The 20,155-nt window shown below is 40.3% G+C and overlaps 1 protein-coding gene and 1 pseudogene across 2 annotated transcripts in view; both read left to right on the top strand.

Annotated features, from left to right (window-relative positions):
- The window catches only part of TAAR5 (trace amine associated receptor 5), a 30,212-nt gene extending 10,960 nt beyond the window's left edge, over positions 1 to 19,252 (top strand). Inside the window, exon 2 of one of the 2 annotated variants that reach the window (XR_010134126.1) lies at positions 7,170 to 7,716. Coding sequence is in view for 1 of the 2 variants with exons in the window: in XM_004044692.4 (XP_004044740.2) it covers positions 18,158 to 19,171 (1,014 nt within the window). In the remaining variant the exon portion in view is untranslated. Of the gene's footprint in view, positions 1 to 7,169; positions 7,717 to 18,110 lie in introns of those variants that run through there. The other variant, XM_004044692.4, reaches the window with a different exon arrangement.
- TAAR4P (trace amine-associated receptor 4 pseudogene) lies at positions 12,284 to 13,535 on the top strand (annotated as a pseudogene).
- Positions 19,253 to 20,155: the final 903 nt, after the last annotated feature.

Raw genomic sequence — 20,155 nt, 5'->3', positions numbered from 1 at the left:
CTATTGTGAATAGTGCTGAGATGAACATACAGATGCATGAGTCTCTTTCAAAAATAACTTCGATGTTTATCTAAGATTCAGGGGGTACATGTGCAGGTTTGTTACATAGGTATATTGTGTGATGCTGAGGTTTGGGATATAAATAATCCCATTACCCAGGTAGTGTCTACTTCTTTACTCAAAAAACTTCACAGTCTGTATGTTTGTGTGTGTGTGTGTGTGTATGTGTGTGTGCATGTGTGTGTGCCCATGTATTACTCTGGAATCAGGATTAGAGGATTTAAAGAGGGGAGGGAGCAGTATAGGGACAGCTAGCTTCAGTTGGGACATTGGCACATGGCTGTTAGAATGAGAACTGTCTGTAGATATAGATATACCTAGATAGGCATGCAGTAATCTATTTGGATAGACTTAGCTAACTAGCTGAATGAAACCTATAGCTGTAAGGTTATATGGAATCTGTGTATATTCATTAAGATAGACATTGAGTACTCATTAAAGAATATAAATATTCATTTGGAAATTCATCTGTAACATGCCTTCCCTTCCACCCCTGTCTTCTTCTCTCCCGTTTCACAGTTTTCCAATCGATTCTGCAGTTATCTGGCATTGACACTTTTCTCTTAAGTATTTTAAACAGTTTCTATGCTAGATCCTTTTATAGGCCCCAAGCCTTCTCCACCCAGTCTGGGCATGGGGCTGGCCTGTACAAACTGGATTAAGGAGTTCTCCTGCTCAGGGTTTCAGATGACAGTTTACCATTGGGAAGCACCTGCAGGAGATCAGCTGGTGGAAGGAGGGTGAAATCGGGTACTTATCCCAGGCAAACTTTCTTCCACATTGCCCTGGGGCTGGTTGTGTTCCTCTAGGAAAGGCCATCTGGAGTCCCTCTCCATGCAGTCATCCTCTCAAAATTCCCATAACTGCTTCCTTCCCCTGACACTTTTGGTCTAGTTGAGGTGGTGGTTCCCTGCTATTGCTGCCCCTGGCTATGAGACTGCTTTTTCCTGGTTTCCTTAAACACTGCCCACACCACACCCTAGTAAATGGTCCTTTATTAAACTCTCCTCAGTCACCCAGGTTGACTGTGCCATCTGTTTCCTGTTGGACCTGATAAAGAAAGCTTTTCATTGCTCTGAGATAAAGTTTTGAAATTCTTCCCGAAGACATCAAGTTTTGCACGTACTCAATTTGGTCTTCTTTGTCCTTGCACGTCGAATCTCTCCTCTCAGCTGCACACTCCTCTGAAGGAATCATTGCCTCCTCAGTTAGTCATTCACCCCGTTTGCCCTATGTGGGGGACTATTCACCATCCTCTTCCATTTGGCTAATTTCTTTTTTAATTTTTAAGATCAGTTTGTCAGTTTGAGTTTTCTGTGTTCTTTTTGCTTTTAGAAAAGATACGTCAGCCTGGCACAGTGACTCATGCCTGTGATCTCAGCATTTTGGGAGGCTGAGACAGACGGATCACCTGAGGTCAAGAGATCAAGACCGTCTTGGTCAAAATGGTGAAATCCTGTCTCTACTAAAAATACAGAAATTATCTGTGCATGGTGGCACGGTCATGCAGTCCAGCTACGCAGGAGGCTGAGGCAGGAGAATTGCTTGAACCCAGGAGGCAGAGGTTGCAGTGAGCCTAGATCGTGCCACTGTACTCTAGCCTGGCGACCGAGAGAGACTCTGTCTCAAAAAAAAAAAAAGAAGAAAAGAAAAAGAAAAAAAGAAAACAAAAAATATGTTAAAATAATTTTGGTTTTTATTTTGGCTTTTATAACCAATATTTCATTTATAAAATAATATTGAAAAACCTAGCTCTTCCTTAAAATTTCACTTAACATGTAACTTTTATTTAACTTATAATTTATAAACTTTATTTAACTTATGATTATAACTTATAAGCAGAAGTTATTCTGTATATATGTTTAGCAACTTTTAACACCTTTCACGTGACAATTACAGGCTAGTAAATTGAATTCCCTTAATATTTTATTTGAATTTATTACATTAAAATGCTCAAGTTCTCTTACTGATGTTTTAATTATCAGACACATAAAAACTTCCATAATACTTAAATTGTAAACTCAATGACTTACTTACAAATACAGTGAATTTGAAGATTCCTGAAATTACAGTACCTTTTATAAACATTTTAAACTTCTCTTGTGCCTTTCAACTTAAAAATTATGTCTAGATCAACTATTTAATAATATATTCTAAGTGGTAATCACAGTTATTTTAAGTCTTTTAACATGCTAAATTCTCTTAAACATTACCAATATTATAAATGACAAATATATAAAGATCATTTCCAAAATGAATACAAGCGATATTGATTTCCCTTGTCATTTCTTTTTTTTTTGAGAGAAAATGTGTTAATCATATGCATATAATACATTCCTGCAAATGCACATATCCCAAGATTTACAATGGGAAAAACTGGCTTTGAATGACCATATATTGTTTGTACTAAATAAGAATACTAATTTTGCATCATTAGATTTGTCCCAAATAATTGCTGACAATTTTCTTTTTTTTTTTTTTTTTGAGATAGGGTTTTACTCTGTCACACAGGCTAGAATGCAGTGGCACAATCACAGCTCACTACAGTCTTGACCTCCCTGGGCTCAAGCTGTCCTACCACCTCAGCCCCCTAAGTAGCTGAAACCACAGACACATACTGCCACACCAGGCCAGTTTTTTACTTTTAGTCAAGATGGGGTCTCACCATCTTACTCAGGCTGGTCTCAAACTCCTGGGCTCAAGCATTTTACCCACTTCGGCCTCCCAAAGTGATTACAGGCTTGAGTCACTGTGCCTAGCCGACAATTTTCTTAACTCCCTTTGTCGCTGAACTGCAGCAAGGCCATGTTTCTTATTGCAATGTTATCTGAAACATCTCAATGAGGTTGAGGTTAACTGCTTGCAGTTTTATGAGCTCTTTAGTTCATGTACAACCTTCTGCAAACTCTTATGAAAATAAAACAAAACTTTTTTTTTAATCCATAGCCCTAATCCTTTCTGATCAGTATTTATTTTTTTGGTATTGTCTTTTTTTTTTTTTTTTTTTTTTGACTTCTAAAGGTCTTAGAGCTCCAGAATGTTCTTAAAGTGTTTTTACTTGTACATTGTCATTTTCTATACCTAATTCCAAGCCTTCACAAACTTAAAGATAAGGGTCCTTTAGACCAGGGGTCCTCAACCTCCAGACCACGGATGGGTAATAGTCCTTGGACTGTTAGGAACTGAGCTACACAGCAGGAGATGAGGGGCAGGGAAGCAAACAAAGCTTCATCTGTACTGCATTTATAGCAGCTCCCCATTGCTCGCATTATGGCCTGAGCTCACTGCCTGTCAGATCAGTGGCAGCATTAGATTCTCATAGGAGCATGAACCCTATTGTGAGCTGCGCATGCAAGGGATGTAGCTTGCACCCTCCTTATGATAACCTAATGCCTGAGGATCTGTCACTGTCTCCCATCACCCCTGGATGGAGCCATCTAATTGTAGAAAAACAAGCTCAGGGCCCCCACTGATTCTATATTATGGTGAGTTTTATAATTATTTCATTACATATTTACAATGTAATAATAGAAATAAAGTACACAATAAATATAATGTGCTTGAGTCATCCCAAAACCATGTTCCCCCACCTCATTTGTGGAAATATTGTCTTCCAAGAAACCAGTTCCTGGTGCCAAAAAGGTTGGGGATGGCTACTTTAGACTACAGCTAAAATAAGGTTTTAATTAAATTAAGTTAAATTAAATAGAATTTGATAAAAATAAAAATAAAGAAAATCTTATTTTAAAAATCATAATTTAAAAAATCTAGCACATTCATTCAAAAATATTTTGAATTCAAAAAATTCAAAAAGAGTCAAAGTCTACACACTAAAAATAAGTCTCTCCTTAATCTCTGTTCTCTGGTCTTTCAGACATTCTCCTTAGAGGTAGACACTTCTTTAAGATACGTAAGAAACACAGGCCTATCTGTAAACAATCTTGTATGTACATATTGCTCCCACACACTTTTAAAAAATGGCAAAATATTACACATGCTAATTTTAATCTTGGTTGTTTTACATACTGTCACATATTAGAGTTTCATTTTATGTCAGTAAACATAGACCTGCCAAATTTTTTGAAAAGTCTACAGAATATTCCACTATTTGGAAATATCCTAATTTATTTAACTAGATCCCTACTGTTTCTGGTCTTTTGCTACAACAAATAATGTTACAATAAATATCCACAAACATATTTCTTTATGAGAATGCATCAGTAAATACCATGGTTGTTTGATTTTTGAAATGTATTTTACTGCATGTCAATGATTGTATAATATCACTGCTTTGTCTGTGGTTGAGTAAAGTACATATTTCTTGCTGCCCACCAAGGGGCATATAGCACAGAACACAATGGTAAGCTAGAATTAAACCCTGTCCTCTGGCTATCTGCATTCTGCTGGGAGAAAATAAAACATGTGGACAGATGAATATATACTTTGCAAGGCTTTTGTCCAATAAAGTAAAAGAAATCTGATTTGAATCATTTGAATTTTGTATTTAATTCAGATTTATTTGTTAGTTAGTGTATGAGAAAAAATTCTGTTAAAAATTCAAGATTTCAGTTTATGAGTACCTGTTGGTCTGGTGTGTTTTTTCTTTCTTTGTCTCTTCCTTCTTTCCTTCCCTCCTTCCCTCCCTCCTTCCTTCTTTCCCTCCTTCCCTCCTTCCTTCCTTCCCTCCTTCCCTCCTTCCTTCCTTCCTTCTTTCCCTCCTTCCCTCCTTCCTTCTTTCCCTCCTTCCCTCCTTCCTTCCTTCCTTCTTTCCCTCCTTCCCTCCTTCCTTCCTTCCTTCCTTCCCTCCTTCCTTCTTTCCCTCCTTCCCTCCTTCCTTCCTTCCCTCCCTCCTTCCCTCCTTCCTTCCTTCCTTCTTTCCCTCCTTCCCTCCTTCCTTCCTTCTTTCCCTCCTTCCCTCCTTCCCTCCTTCCTTCCTTCCCTCCTTCCCTCCTTCCTTCCTTCCTTCTTTCCCTCCTTCCCTCCTTCCCTCCTTCCTTCCTTCCTTCCTTCCCTCCTTCCCTCCTTCCTTCTTTCCTTTTCCTCCTTCCCTCCTTCCCTCCTTCCTTCCTTCCTTCTTTCCCTCCTTCCCTCCTTCCTTCTTTCTTTCCCTCCTTCCCTCCTTCCCTCCTTCCTTCCTTCCCTCCTTCCCTCCTTCCTTCCTTCCTTCCTTCTTTCCCTCCTTCCCTCCTTCCCTCCTTCCCTCCTTCCCTCCTTCCCTCCTTCCTTCCTTCCTTCTTTCCCTCCTTCCCTCCTTCCTTCCTTCCCTCCTTCCTTTTTTCCCTCCTTCCCTCCTTCCTTCCTTCCCTCCTTCCTTCCTTCCTTCCTTCCCTCCTTCCCTCCTTCCTTCTTTCCTTTTCCTCCTTCCCTCCTTCCCTCCTTCCTTCCTTCCTTCTTTCCCTCCTTCCCTCCTTCCTTCTTTCTTTCCCTCCTTCCCTCCTTCCCTCCTTCCTTCCTTCCCTCCTTCCCTCCTTCCTTCCTTCCTTCCTTCTTTCCCTCCTTCCCTCCTTCCCTCCTTCCCTCCTTCCCTCCTTCCCTCCTTCCTTCCTTCCTTCTTTCCCTCCTTCCCTCCTTCCTTCCTTCCCTCCTTCCTTTTTTCCCTCCTTCCCTCCTTCCTTCCTTCCCTCCTTCCCTCCTTCCTTCCTTCCTTCTTTCCCTCCTTCCCTCCTTCCTTCCTTCTTTCCCTCCTTCCCTCCTTCCTTCTTTCCCTCCTTCCCTCCTTCCCTCCTTCCTTCCTTCCCTCCTTCCCTCCCTCCTTCTTTCCCTCCTTCCCTCCTTCCTTCCTTCCTTCCTTCCCTCCTTCCCTCCTTCCTTCCTTCCTTCTTTCCCTCCTTCCCTCCTTCCCTCCTTCCTTCCTTCCTTCTTTCCCTCCTTCCCTCCTTCCTGCCTTCTTTCCCTCCTTCCCTCCTTCCCTCCTTCCTTCCTTCCCTCCTTCCCTCCTTCCTTCCTTCCTTCTTTCCCTCCTTCCCTCCTTCCTTCCTTCCTTCCCTCCTTCCTTCTTTCCCTCCTTCCCTCCTTCCCTCCTTCCCTCCTTCCCTCCTTCCTTCCTTCCCTCCTTCCCTCCTTCCTTCCTTCCTTCTTTCCCTCCTTCCCTCCTTCCTTCCTTCCTTATTTCCCTCCTTCCCTCCTTCCTTCCTTCCTTCCCTCCTTCCCTCCTTCCTTCCTTCCTTCTTTCCCTCCTTCCCTCCTTCCTTCCTTCCTTCTTTCCCTCCTTCCCTCCTTCCCTCCTTCCTTCCTTCCTTCTTTCCCTCCTTCCCTCCTTCCTTCCTTCTTTCCCTCCTTCCCTCCTTCCCTCCTTCCTTCCTTCCCTCCTTCCCTCCTTCCTTCCTTCCTTCTTTCCCTCCTTCCCTCCTTCCTTCCTTCCTTCCCTCCTTCCCTCCTTCCTTCCTTCCTTCTTTCCCTCCTTCCCTCCTTCCTTCCTTCCCTCCTTCCTTCTTTCCCTCCTTCCCTCCTTCCCTCCTTCCTTCCTTCCCTCCTTCCCTCCTTCCTTCCTTCCTTCTTTCCCTCCTTCCCTCCTTCCCTCCTTCTTTCCCTCCTTCCCTCCTTCCTTCTTTCCCTCCTTCCTTCTTTCCCTCCTTCCCTCCTTCCCTCCTTCCTTCCTTCTTTCCCTCCTTCCCTCCTTCCTTCCTTCTCTCCCTCCTTCCCTCCTTCCTTCCTTCCTTCTTTCCCTCCTTCCCTCCTTCCCTCCTTCCTTCCTTCCTTCTTTCCCTCCTTCCCTCCTTCCTTCCTTCCTTCTTTCCCTCCTTCCCTCCTTCCTTCTTTCCCTCCTTCCCTCCTTCCTTCCTTCCTTCTTTCCCTCCTTTCCTCCTTCCCTCCTTCCTTCCTTCTTTCCCTCCTTCCCTCCTTCCCTCCCTCTTTCCTTCCTTCCCTCCTTCCTTGCTTCCCTCCCTCCTTCCCTCCTTCCTTCCTTCTTTCCTTTTTCTTTCTTTTTCTTTTTGTTTACTTTGTCCTTTTATCTTTATTCTATATTAGTTTTTTTCTTCTTTGGGGATGAGCAGTTAAGAGTGGTTTACTGGTATGGTAATCTCAAGGAAAGATCATGTCTTTTTAATGTCCAAAGCATGTAATTGTTTTTCCTTTTACAAATTAACCTTTGTTGTTGCTACTTTTAGAAATCATCAAATCCTGCGATTCCAGGAGTCATCTTATTCTCCATGGAGCTCCAGCATTGCTGTCAGAGCAGTTCCTCCTCATGGCCGACTGGGGAGTTCAGAGCCTGTGCATTAAGCTGTCAGGTTGGGAGAGCATTGAGGAGTGATCTTCATGCCAAATCATCTTATTTAGCCAAATACCATTGAAACATTTGAGTTCTTTCCTGGACCTGGACCTGGCCAAATACCTAAAGCCATTAACAGATCTTCTCCCTCAAAGAAGGCATGTAAATGTTTACATTATTGTCAAACTGTAAACAATAATGAACCAGCTCTTTAGGTAAAAGAAGTTAAACAATACTACTACTAATAATAATTTGCCTCTATAAAGGGACTTTTTCCAAACTCTCAAGGAACCAGCTGTAGCTGGGTAGCATCCTTCCCTCAGGAGTCTGAGAACACATTCTGAGGGGCCCCTGTTCTGTGCTTCTAGGTTCTGATAATTCAACCACTACTTCTTTCCCCAATCTAGGGAGGTAGATGCCTCCTACAGTTACTATTAGTAGTAACCTCAGCAGGGTTTTTTTGGCTTATTTTTTGTTTGTTTACAAATGCTTTTTGCTCTTTAAGTTTTCAAATGTATTTTAAACTAATTTTCTAAATTAACTTCTTTCTGTTGAAATAAAAATTTCCCATTCTATTCTCCTGACTGGACCCTGACTGAAGCAATCAAAATTTATAAAAATATACTATTAAGACAGAAATTTGGAAAGAGAAGCTTTATAAACCCAGATGAGCATATAAAAGAAATCCAACATTTCCAGCCATCCCCATTCCCGAAGGCATTTAATTTCATGAAGAATATCCACAGAGGACATAATAAAGTTAGTCCTTACCAGTTGATTTAAATATGAATAATTTGTTTCTATTTCTACAAGAGCAAGCTTTGGGCTGGGAGCGGTGGCTCATGCCTGTAATCCCAGCCCTTTGGGAGGCCGATGCAGGTGGATCACCTGAGGTTAGGAGTTCGAGACCAGCCTGGCCAACATGGTGACACCCCATCTCTACTAAAAATATAAAAATTAGCCAGGCATGGTGTCAGGTGCCTGTAATCCCAGCTACTCGGGAGGCTGAGGCAGGAGAATGACTTGAACCCAGGAGGTGGAGGTTGCAGCAAGCCAAGATCCACCACTGCATTCCAGCCTGGGTGACAGAGCGGGACTCCGTCAAAAAAAAAAAAAAAAAAGAAAAGAAAAGAAAAGCTTTGCTGTTCTCCAAAGTATTGTGTATTTAAGTAAAACAACTGTGTGGTGTTGATGAATAACAAAATTATCAATGGAAACTCCTTGAAGCTTAGTGTCTGGAATTATGGCACACTAATGGAAATGTCTTCCCCAGTGATCATGAAAATACCGTGGTGGTGATGAAGAGTCCCCTTTTCATCCAATTGTGTTGAAGCCCTGTTCTATTTGCATTTAGCTTGGGCTAAGACCTTTATTTGAAAAATTATGAACTTAAAAGGACTGCAGTATGAAGGAATATCACTGACTTTTGCATGGCAGGAAAAAGATATAAATGAGTCAAACTTTCACTAGAGATTAAAGAATTCATGGAATCAATGCATTATCAAGCATTTGGTAATAAGTAGACGAAGCATGGGTTGTATTTCAGCTACATTTTCTCCTTCCTCTCTCCCATCCTTCTTCTCTTCCTCTCTTCCTCCCTTCCTTCCCTCTTTTTCATTCTTCCTACCTTTGGCCTTGTGTGAGGCTAGTCCTTATTGTCCCTCTTAGGTCATAGCAATGTTTGCACAGAACTGAAGCTCCCTCCCAGAGCCATTTCTCTGGTGACTTATTATAATATCTTGCTGGCAGCACACTGAAGGTTGTGAAAAGACACACGGGTCAAAAGCAGGACATAGGACACTGCCCCTAGAGGCATATTTTAGGCATAAATACTGGCAGCAGCACAGCCTGCTAGGAGCCTACCTACAATAGTGTGGCCCCAAGTTCCTAGGATGTGAGCAGGGCAGACAACAAGAGAACACAGTGCAAATTTGCTTGGTAAGAAACCGTAGTGTAACAGATAACTCACCTTTCAATTATATTAATTTCACCAGCCTAATTAGCCAAATTTTGGCAAGCCAAAGGAGAATATATTAGGACAGAAAAAAATTAGATAGGTTTATTTTCTTTGTTTGCTATTTTTGCATGTTGAAAGATACCCCATAAAATACTGACCCATAAAAATAAATCTGGCTCATTTTCTTAAATCACTGAGATTTGAAAGAAACAATGATGGGAAGACCCACAGCAAATCTTTCTTAAATCTAATTTACCAATAACTTCCCTTACCTATGCCACTATTGTAAGGATGAGATATATCAAAGTAAGATAAAATTATTATTTTTGTGAAAATGGCTGCAGAAGTAGATTGTTTGGGCTATGTAACCAGTAAGAGAAAAACCATGCCTGATAAAGCAGGTATGATATGTCCTCCCCTAATTTTTTCCATTTATTTACAATGCATTGCTGAACTAGTTGAGCTATATTTCCCCCTTCTTATTTGATGGAAATATGTGTACACTAACATATTTCAGGGTTCTAGTACTGGAGAAAAAAAGTATTGCATAAATCCCCTTTTCCTTGAAATTCCAATAATTGTTTACATTTTCAAAATTATTATTTCAGAGTTCTTGTTTATGTTTCATTAGTCTATCGTCTTCTCCCTTAAAGAACTACATTTGAACGAAAAAGCTATGCAATTCTTGCTCTTATCTCCAGAATTGTCAACGGATGTTTCTTTCTGCCTCCTAGAAGAAATAACTAATAATTTCCATGGGTGGTTGTTTGCAATGCTGTAATTAATTTAGCCCTTTGTTGCTGATGCTTGGGGGAAATGTTATTGGTAAAAAAGAGAAAAAGGCACAATAATATCCCATGAAAAAAGTGAGATGCCATAAAGGGCTTAACTTTATTTTATTTTGTTTTTAAAAAAATGCTGTATCTGTCTTTTCTGAAGGCGAATCTCCAAATAAAAGGAATCTTTATTCTGTTAAGTTTTAAATAATAAACAAAACTCCAATTTGATTTAATTTTATACTCAGTTCCCTTTAGCAAACGAGCAAGCCAGCAGTCATATTTGCGTGTGGTTACTTGTTTTCATAACTTTTCACCAAGAGCTTAAGATAGGAGTTTGAAATTATTCTTATCTTTGACATTACCTTAACAATTCACCCATGTAATAATTTTAAACATATATGTGTGTGTCTTACTCTATCTTCTTGTCTTAATCTAACACTTAAATGTTTAAACATTTCCTTAGTATATGTAACTGTAATATATGAGAGAATACTGTTAATTTCTATAAGTTGTTTCATGCCATGTTTTTCAAATAAATAAATAAATAAATAAATAAATTCACTTTACAAACTGAGGAGGTTAAATTATATCCTTTCAGTGATTAGATTTTCAAACTTGGAAGTTAAAACTTTAAAACTGTATAATGAAATGTAAAATTTTTTATGGGGAATGCTCTATTTATGAATATATAGTGGCAAATGCTGAAGTGACTTTGTAATTGTTAGCTTTCTTAAAGACTGATTTTTAAAATAATTTAAAAAGAATTGAAGAAAGGTTTTTAAATTACAAATGCAGGGGAGATAAAGAGCAGGCTAAATTTAACTTATTAAATAAAATATTAGATATTAAGATTTGATTATTTGCAGCCTTTTAGAACTTTGGAACCAAACTGACTAGTAAACAATTTATTCAGTGTATTCTGATTGCTAGTCTGCACTTTATAAAGGAGCTGAACACATCTTTGTTCTTCTTACGTTTTATTTCCCTATGGCTTGGTGTTTCAAGTACAACTTAATTGTTTAATATGTGATTGGTATTTTAAAAAAAACCCTAAAAAATTTTAAGAAATCAAGTTACTATATCCAGAGCAAATAAAACATGTCATAATGTTAACATTTAAAATAATATACAATATTGGAGATCATTGCTAAGCTATTGTAGCAAATAGTGAAAATAGTATTTTTAAAGGTGCTTGTATTTTTATTAATGTCTTTTTCAATTAAATCTGGTGAGGACGTGCTTGTGGGTTCATTTTCCCAAAGGACCATTCAGTTTTAGCCTATTCTCAGGCCAAAGTCCATTTCAATTGGCCTTAGATCGCATTGGTCACCAGAATTACACATCCAGCTCCGGCACTGGAAAAAACAAATCAAACCATGTCATTCTCTGGATGAGTCAGTCCCATTATTTTCACATTACAAGGGCAATGGCATTAATTATACAAAATGATAGATTAAACAATGAGCACTCACACATATCACATTTGTTACGAATATAAGACAAAAACAGGGAGAAAGGACCTCAACTTGAACTTGAATTCATGAGTACAGCTGCTAAATGAAAGGAGATAAGCCACAGATTTATAGAATCTGTTATTTGTGGGTTTTTCCTTTATATTTTTGATTATTCACGTCTAACTTTGTGATCCTCAGTATATTTTTAATTTGCCATAATATAGCTCAAAACTCTAAAAACTATGTTGTTCTCCACACTGGAGAGATAAATGTTTCCTTCATCGAACAGTATGTCATAAGTGGCAGGATGGAAAGCACTGGCAAATGCTCACACATAAAGTTAAAAAAGAAGCATCAGCATAATATTCAGATCATAATTATTGTTTAAGCTAAACATTAAATAATAGTTCCACAGTTCTTCATAATCCTTGAGGAGTTTTATCGTTTAAAAACTGTCCAATATAAGTGGGACAGGAAAAACTCAATCTGCCTATGGATTTGGAATACTGAGTAAGGTTAATATCAGGGCAACTGCAACATGCGTTCACCTGTATTACTGATACGACGATGACCTAATAGCAATCCAGTTTTCTTTAGCCCCTTCCTATTCAAGGGGTGGTCCTTGAACTAACAACTCTGGCATCTCCTGAGAGCTTGGATGCAGACTCTCAGCCCTCCCCTAGAATCAGAATCTGTGTTTTAAAAAGATCCCTTGGTGACTTGTATGTATGCAAAGTTTTAGGAAGCAGTGTTCCTGGTCAGTAGGGAATTCATATTTGGATTGTACATGCAGGCTTAGTTTGGCCTCTGAAAAAAGCTGTGCTGCCAGTGATTTGTATTGTTGTACTGTGTCTTTCTCACACAGAACTGAGATGAACACAGCACTTTTGAAGAAGATTCATAGTACCCATGAGACAAAGATGATGAATTTGCCTGACCCTCAGAACCCCCCAACAGTACAATTTTGCTTTAGTTCAGTTAACAATTCATGCCCTAGAAATGTGAGGCCGGTGCAGAGTGTCTGGGCCATGTACCTGGTCATGATCGGGGCTATAGTGATGACTATGCTGGGCAACATGATCGTAATGATTTCCATCGCTCACTTCAAGCAGCTCCACTCCCCGACCAACTTCTTGATCCTCTCCATGGCCATCACTGAATTTTTGCTGAGCTGTGTGGTCATGCCCTTCAGTGTAATCAGATCCATCGAGTCCTGCTGGTATTTTGGAGACCTCTTTTGCAAAGTCCACAGCTGCTGTGACATCATGCTCTGCACCACCTCCATTTTTCACCTCTGCTTCATCTCAGTTGACCGTTACTATGCTGTTTGCGACCCATTGCAATATGTCACCAGAATTACCATCCCTGTCATAGAACTCTTTCTACTCATCAGTTGGTCCATTCTCATCCTTTTTGCCTTTGGCCTGATATTCTCAAAGCTAAACATAATTGGTGCAGAAGAGTTTGCTGCAGCCATTGATTGCACAGGTTTGTGTGTGTTAATATTTAATAAGCTCTGGGGGGTACTGGCCTCCTTTATAGCTTTCTTTCTCCCCGGGACAACCATGGTGGGAATTTACATACATATTTTTACAGTAGCCAGGAAGCATGCTATGCAAATTGGCACAGGTTCTAGGACTAAACAGGCTGGGTCAGAAAGCAAAAAAAAAAAAAGGCATCCTCTAAAACAGAAAGCAAGGCCACCAGGACTTCAGGCATAGTCATGGGAGTGTTTGTGTTGTGCTGGCTGCCCTTCTTTGTCTTGACGATCACAGATCCTTTCATTAATTTTACAACCCCTGAAGATCTGTACAATGTCTTCCTCTGGCTAGGCTATTTCAACTCTGCTTTCAATCCCATTTTATATGGCATGTTTTATCCTTGGTTTCGCAAGGCATTGAGGATGATTGTCACAGGCATGATCTTCCACCCTGACTCTTCCACCCTAAGCCTGTTTCCTGCCCATGCTTAGGCTGTGTTCATCATTCAATAGGACTCTTTTCTGGTGGGGAATCTTGGATGCCCTTTCTCCACACAAGTAGGGGCATGAATTGACCAGATAAGGAGATCCTTCCAGTTGGAGTAGTGAACATCTAGGTAGGAATCATAGATGAGCCTTCCAGGTATACTAAAGCTACCAAAGCGGTCCATTTCTGGGCTTTGGGGAAAGACAACTCCAATAAAAAGAATCTCTCCCAAGTCTTGCTGACTCCTGAGATTCCAAATTAGGGATCTAGAATTTTAGTCTTTTGGCTTAAATCATATAGAGGTTTTCTTACTTTAACTTGAAAACATCAGATGCAAAAGCAAAGTTGGTTTCCACAATCATTGACAGCCATGTATATCTGAGTTTATCTAAATCTTTCTTGAGATTGTTATTGCTTGTTAGGGGAGTGGGAGAGAGCCTGGGCATACAGGAAGTCTGAGTTATGGAGCATGCTAGTGATACGGAAAGGGAGAAAGACACAGACAGTTGTAGTTACTTCCAATTGTGATGATTTTGGCTTAAATCCCTTTTCAGAAACAATTGATGTGAGATTTGCAATATTTGATAAAATTGGACTGTCTTATTAAATGAGAAAAACGAATAAAGAGTTTGGGAAAATATGCTTTCTTTCTCCCAATATACACTTTAGATCCATGTATGTATGCAGCCTGCGTGTACACATAGTGGGGATGCGTCCATGTCTTTCATGTGTGTACATATATTCATTATCCTCCCAGACTGAACTTTACAAGGGTGTCCACAAACATTAGCTCAATAGTTTCTCAAAACGGCTCCACATGCTCTTCCTAGGCTAGGCCAAGGAGAGTGAAGCAGCCATTTTCATTCCTAAACCAAATCTCCTCTTCCCAGGACTCATCTAAGTTGAGCAGAGCAACCATTATCTCAGGGGGAATGGTAATTTCCATGATACTTGCTGTCTGTATTAAAAGTCACTCGGTTCAACGAACATTTATTGAGCACCTACTATGTGCCAAGTGTTGCTCTGATTGTGGTTCAGAGATAAATAAAACTCAAACCCTGGCCTCAAGGGAATTTTGACTTCATAGGAGAGACCATAGCCACTCAGTTACACTACAGGGTAATATGTGTTGTGACAGAGCCAGGCACAAGAAGCCATGAGAGCATGGCAGAGGAAAATTTAGCCTGACATGGGGTTGTGGAGAGACTGCCTGCATTTTTGACCAAAGGACTGTAGCTTCAGGTTTTGTAAGGGAACCAGAGCCTCTATTAGAGTCAAGGGAAAGCTGGGGAAGTGGAGTTAGAGCATCAGAGAAGGGGTCACTAAGCCAACTTCCTGAAGATCGGCATGAGGAAGCAAGTTTGAGCAAGTACTTTCACCCACTGAAGTGAAATTGCAAAGACAGGGCATGTGGCAAAGTCTGTGGTAAGCTGTTGCCCCTGGGTAGCTACTGTTCTGTGGTCCTTACCCAGGAATTCAGTGGTAGATCTGGGACCACTGTTGCTTAGCAATGTCAGCAGAGAGGAAGAAGAGTCGGGTGCAGAGTAGAGCTAGGCCAAGTGTAACTTATAAATAAGAACTTATAAATAAGAAGTTTAACTGGCTTATGGTTCTGCAGCCTGTACAGGAAGAATGGCTGGGGAGGCCTCAGCGAATTTACAATTATGGCAGAAGGCAAAGGGAAAGCAGGCACATCTTACAAGGCTGAAGCAGGAGGAAGAGGCAGAAGGGAGGTGCTACACACTTGTAAACAACTAGATCTCATGATAAATCATTCACTATCAAAAGAACAGCACCAAAGGGGAAATCTACCCCCATGATCCAAGCACCTCCCACCAGGCCCCACCTCCAACACTGAGGATTACAATTTGACATGAGATTTACACGGGGACACAGACCCAAATCATATCAGACAGATTTTGAGGAATCAAGAATTATTCTGTCCTATGTGCTCTCAAAGGCAGGCAAAGACTGTCCATAGACAACAGGCTATAGAAAGAGAATCTCTAAACCTGAGTGACGTCTGCCAGTTTGAGCTTGTACTAAGAACACTTCCATCTGGCTTCATAATTTCAGGTTATCATAATTAGCACAGTCTCATTATAATCGATTTTGTTAAAGTTGGTGGTAATTTGAAAACAAATCTGGTTTCTAGTAAGTAAAGTGCAGAGGAGGCTACACATGATGCAGTGGGGAGATTTAAAAGAAATAAAAATGTTCCTCTATTCAAGACCTTTAGCAGCTTGCTGCAACATTAATGAATCCCCAAGGTAAGCAGGAAACCTTAGTAGATCCAGAATCCAATTACTTTTGCCTGTGATTGTTATGTAATGGAATGTATTTCTAAAAGTCAGTGGAAGAACGGATAAAAGCCCTAACTTGGGAAGGTTAACAGTTATCTGCACTAGATATCCACTCGAACTCTTGTCTGCCCAACTCAACTTTCTACATGCCAGAGACTGCACTTTACGAATTTTAACTCATTAATATTCACAACAAGATTGTGACACAGATCATGTATTATATTCAATTAATAGATGAGAAAACTGGACACAGTGGTGTTAAGTAATCTGAGACATAGAGATCATACAATTGTGTTACATATGACATTTTAGTAGGTCTTCTGTAATCTATCCCAGAACAGAAAACCTTTCCCTGTTTCTTCTTCAGCCTTATTCCAGCTACAGGACATTCGTTTGTATTTTTCACAAGTTCTTGGTCAAATTAAATATAAAGCCATAGGACTCCTTAGCCAATTATATGTGGATTATGACTTTTAAGCTAAAGGGGTTTCAAGGTACCTAGTAATGCAATATCCTTCCTTGTGTCCGATTAAGTTCTGGAGCCAGATATGTATTTCCACACATATGAAGCTGGCATAAAGCAAGATTCCAGCGGTCACCAGGCTATAGGGAGCTTTGCCTTGGAAAACACTGGGTTTAGCCATGGATTTGTAGAGAAAGGAGAGGTGCATACCAACCTCCTTCCTTCTTTTTGACCTGCCCCACCTCCTCTTCCAGGCCCCTCTGGCAGATGTAATTTGGTGTCACCTCTAGAATTCTGTCATTTTTACAACTTTAGTTTGACTGATACTGTGAAATGGTTTCTCTGTAACCATAAAGAGGCATACCACCTTCTAAGATATCAAGAGGCAGAGAGCAGAATACGACTCAACATGTTATTTACCTTGATAATATCCCTGTGAAATCAAGTTACGCAGGTATAATTGTACCTACTCTTACCAGTGGGGAAGCAGAGGGAGAGGTTAGGTATGGCATAAGAAAGGATGAAACAGGAATTTAACTATTCTTCCTCCAGGTGAACTGCTTCATCTACCATGCTTTCTTTCACCATCACAAAATATAGTGCTCAAAAAACACATAATGATGAATCCTGTGTGGAAGTCACAAACCACCCCTTCATGAACCAAAAAACCCATGATCAATTATTCTCAACTATTTCTCATGTTGAGAGAAATATACACAAATAATCCTAAAGCAGAAGAGAAATAAGAAACTCACTAAAAATGAAATTAGAAAATATATAGCAGCCATTAGCAGGCAAGAATACCTTCAAAACATCCCAGAGCTGAAAAATTAAAAAAGAATATATACATCCACTGTCTTTAAATTTTATCTCTAATTAATTGTCAGGGTAAGTGATTCTGTATTGAGGAGGAACCTTAAACAACTGAGACTTGCAAATAGTGCAAACTAGGTCCCATGGTGCCTCTTCACAGCTTATTTGTATCATAGCACATGAAGGAGTAGTTTCTATTGAGAGTATAAAATCGTTAACTAATTGCACATCTGTCATTGTGGCCAACAGAAGAGTACTCTGACATTCCCTGTGTCCATCTGCTCCAAGAAACATTTTTTCCCAGGACAGGATTCTGATTCCTACCTGTGTAAGTAACTTAGAAACCCTGAATTCAATATATTAGGACTTGGTTAATAGTTCACAGACTTACATTAAGATGTTAAATAGATAAAATCATTTTGCCTATCAAATAGTTATACCAAGATGTGTAAACACTTTGTGTTATCATCATAAAATGTGCAGCATTTAAAGCTAAAATAGAGCAATTTTCTACTCTTTTAATTATTAATATTTGCATGCTGAATTCTTCTCTTGGGAAGAGTTGGCATGTAGCTAAAAATCTTAATCTGCTAACTTTATTGTCAATGTATGTAATTCTTAAAGAGAGAAGCTAGAAGGTACACTTTTTCCAAGGAATAATTTATTAACAAGAATTAATTGGTCACTTCGTTCAGATCTTTGCTTTAAATTTCACTTTACATTTGACAAAAAATACCTTATCAAAATGTAAGAGACATTCTCTATTATTTAATACTACCTATGGATACAATCAAGCTTTCTTTGAGGAAACATTCAGCTTACATCCTTCTTTTCTTTCTTTAAGAATACTACCTACACTAGTTTTAAAGTACCTAGTCATATAAAGTAGGGCTAGCAGAAGTAACTCTCATGAAACCTTGAATACTATGCTGCATTTGATTTTCAGGGCACATTTGATTCAGTACCCAGGGGCACTGTACGAGGTTCCAAACTGTACTTTAGTTTCTTCCTCTTCGTTTCACTCTGTGATTATTTAGCAGACAGATTTTTTTTTTGTTTGTTTTTGTTTTTTTGTTTTTTTTTTTTTTTTTTGCCCCCCAGTGGAGAAGGTGGCCAGTTCTCAGACAGAGGAAGAGTAGAAACCATAAATGAGAGCTGTCTTCGTCCAAGGTGCTGAAGAGCACCCTGCGGCATTCTGCTACCAGGTGAATGGGTCTTGCCCCAGGACAGTACATACTCTGGGCATCCAGTTGGTCATCTACCTGGCCTGTGCAGCAGGCATGCTGATTATCGTGCTAGGGAATTTATTTGTGGCATTTGCTGTGTCCTACTTCAAAGCGCTTCACACGCCCACCAACTTCTTGCTGCTCTCCCTGGCCCTGGCTGACATGTTTCTGGGTCTGCTGGTGCTGCCCCTCAGCACCATTCGCTCAGTGGAGAGCTGCTGGTTCTTCGGGGACTTCCTCTGCCGCCTGCACACCTACTTGGACACCCTCTTCTGCCTCACCTCCATCTTCCATCTCTGTTTCATTTCCATTGACCGCCACTGTGCCATCTGTGACCCCCTGCTCTATCCCTCCAAGTTCACAGTGAGGGTGGCTCTCAGGTACATCCTGGCAGGATGGGGGGTGCCCGCAGCATACACTTCCTTATTCCTCTACACAGATGTGGTAGAGACAAGGCTCAACCAGTGGCTGGAAGAGATGCCTTGTGTGGGCAGTTGCCAGCTGCTGCTCAATAAATTTTGGGGCTGGTTAAACTTCCCTTTGTTCTTTGTCCCCTGCCTCATTATGATCAGCTTGTATGTGAAGATCTTTGTGGTTGCTACCAGACAGGCTCAGCAGATTACCACATTGAGCAAAAGCCTGGCTGGGGCTGCCAAGCATGAGAGAAAAGCTGCCAAGACCCTGGGCATTGCTGTGGGCATATACCTCTTGTGCTGGCTGCCCTTCACCATAGACACGATGGTCGACAGCTTCCTTCACTTTATCACACCCCCACTGGTCTTTGACATCTTTATCTGGTTTGCTTACTTCAACTCAGCCTGCAACCCCATCATCTATGTCTTTTCCTACCAGTGGTTTCGGAAGGCACTGAAACTCACGCTGAGCCAGAAGGTCTTCTTACCGCAGACACGCACTGTTGATTTGTACCAAGAATGATTCCTTCTACTAAATGCAGGCAAGGAGTAGGACCTCACAGGAAAGATGAGTGGCACTGTGACCATGGGCTGTGTGGTGTTGAGTTTGTGGGCATGCTTCCAGGACAGCATGGGTTAAGTAGAAGAGAAAGACAAGCTCCTTAACTTGGAAAGGGATAAAGCACTCCCCACATTCAATGTTTTATATATATATATATGTGTGTGTGTGTGTGTATATATATATATATACACGTGTATATATATACTATATATATATACACGTATATATATACTATATATATATACGTGTATATATATACGTGTATATATATACACGTGTATATATATACGTGTATATATATACACGTGTATATATATACGTGTATATATATATACGTATATATATGTATATATATTTATTATACTTTAAGTTCTAGGGTACATGTGCACAACGTGCAGGTTTGTTACATATGTATGCATGTGCCATGTTGGTGTGCTGCACCCATTAACGTCATTTACTTTAGGTATATCTCCTGATGCTATCCCTCCCCCCTCCCCCCACCCTACAACAGGCCCCAGTGTGTGATGTTCCCCTTCCTGTGTCCAAGTGTTCTCATTGTTCGATTCCCACCTATAAGTAAGAACATGCGGTGTTTGGTTTTTTGTCTTTGCGACAGTTTGCTGAGAATGATGGTTTCCAGCTTCATCCATGTCCCTACAAAGGACATGATCTCATCATTTTTTATGGCTGCATAGTATTCCATGGTGTATATGTGCCACATTTTCTTAATCCAGTCTGTCATTGTTGGACATTTGGGTTGGTTCCAAGTCTTTGCTCTTGTGAATAGTACCGCAATAAACATACGTGTGCATGTGTCTTTATAGCAGCATGATTTATATTCCTTTGGGTATATACCCAGTAATGGGATGGCTGGGTCAAATGGTATTTCTAATTCTAGATCCCTGAGGAATTGCCACACTGTTTTCCACAGTGGTTGAACTAGTT

Source organism: Gorilla gorilla, chromosome 5 (genome assembly GCF_029281585.2).
Source record: "Gorilla gorilla gorilla isolate KB3781 chromosome 5, NHGRI_mGorGor1-v2.1_pri, whole genome shotgun sequence".
NCBI classification, from domain to species: Eukaryota; Metazoa; Chordata; class Mammalia; order Primates; family Hominidae; genus Gorilla; species Gorilla gorilla.
This window is presented reverse-complemented; position numbering and strand designations above follow the sequence as displayed.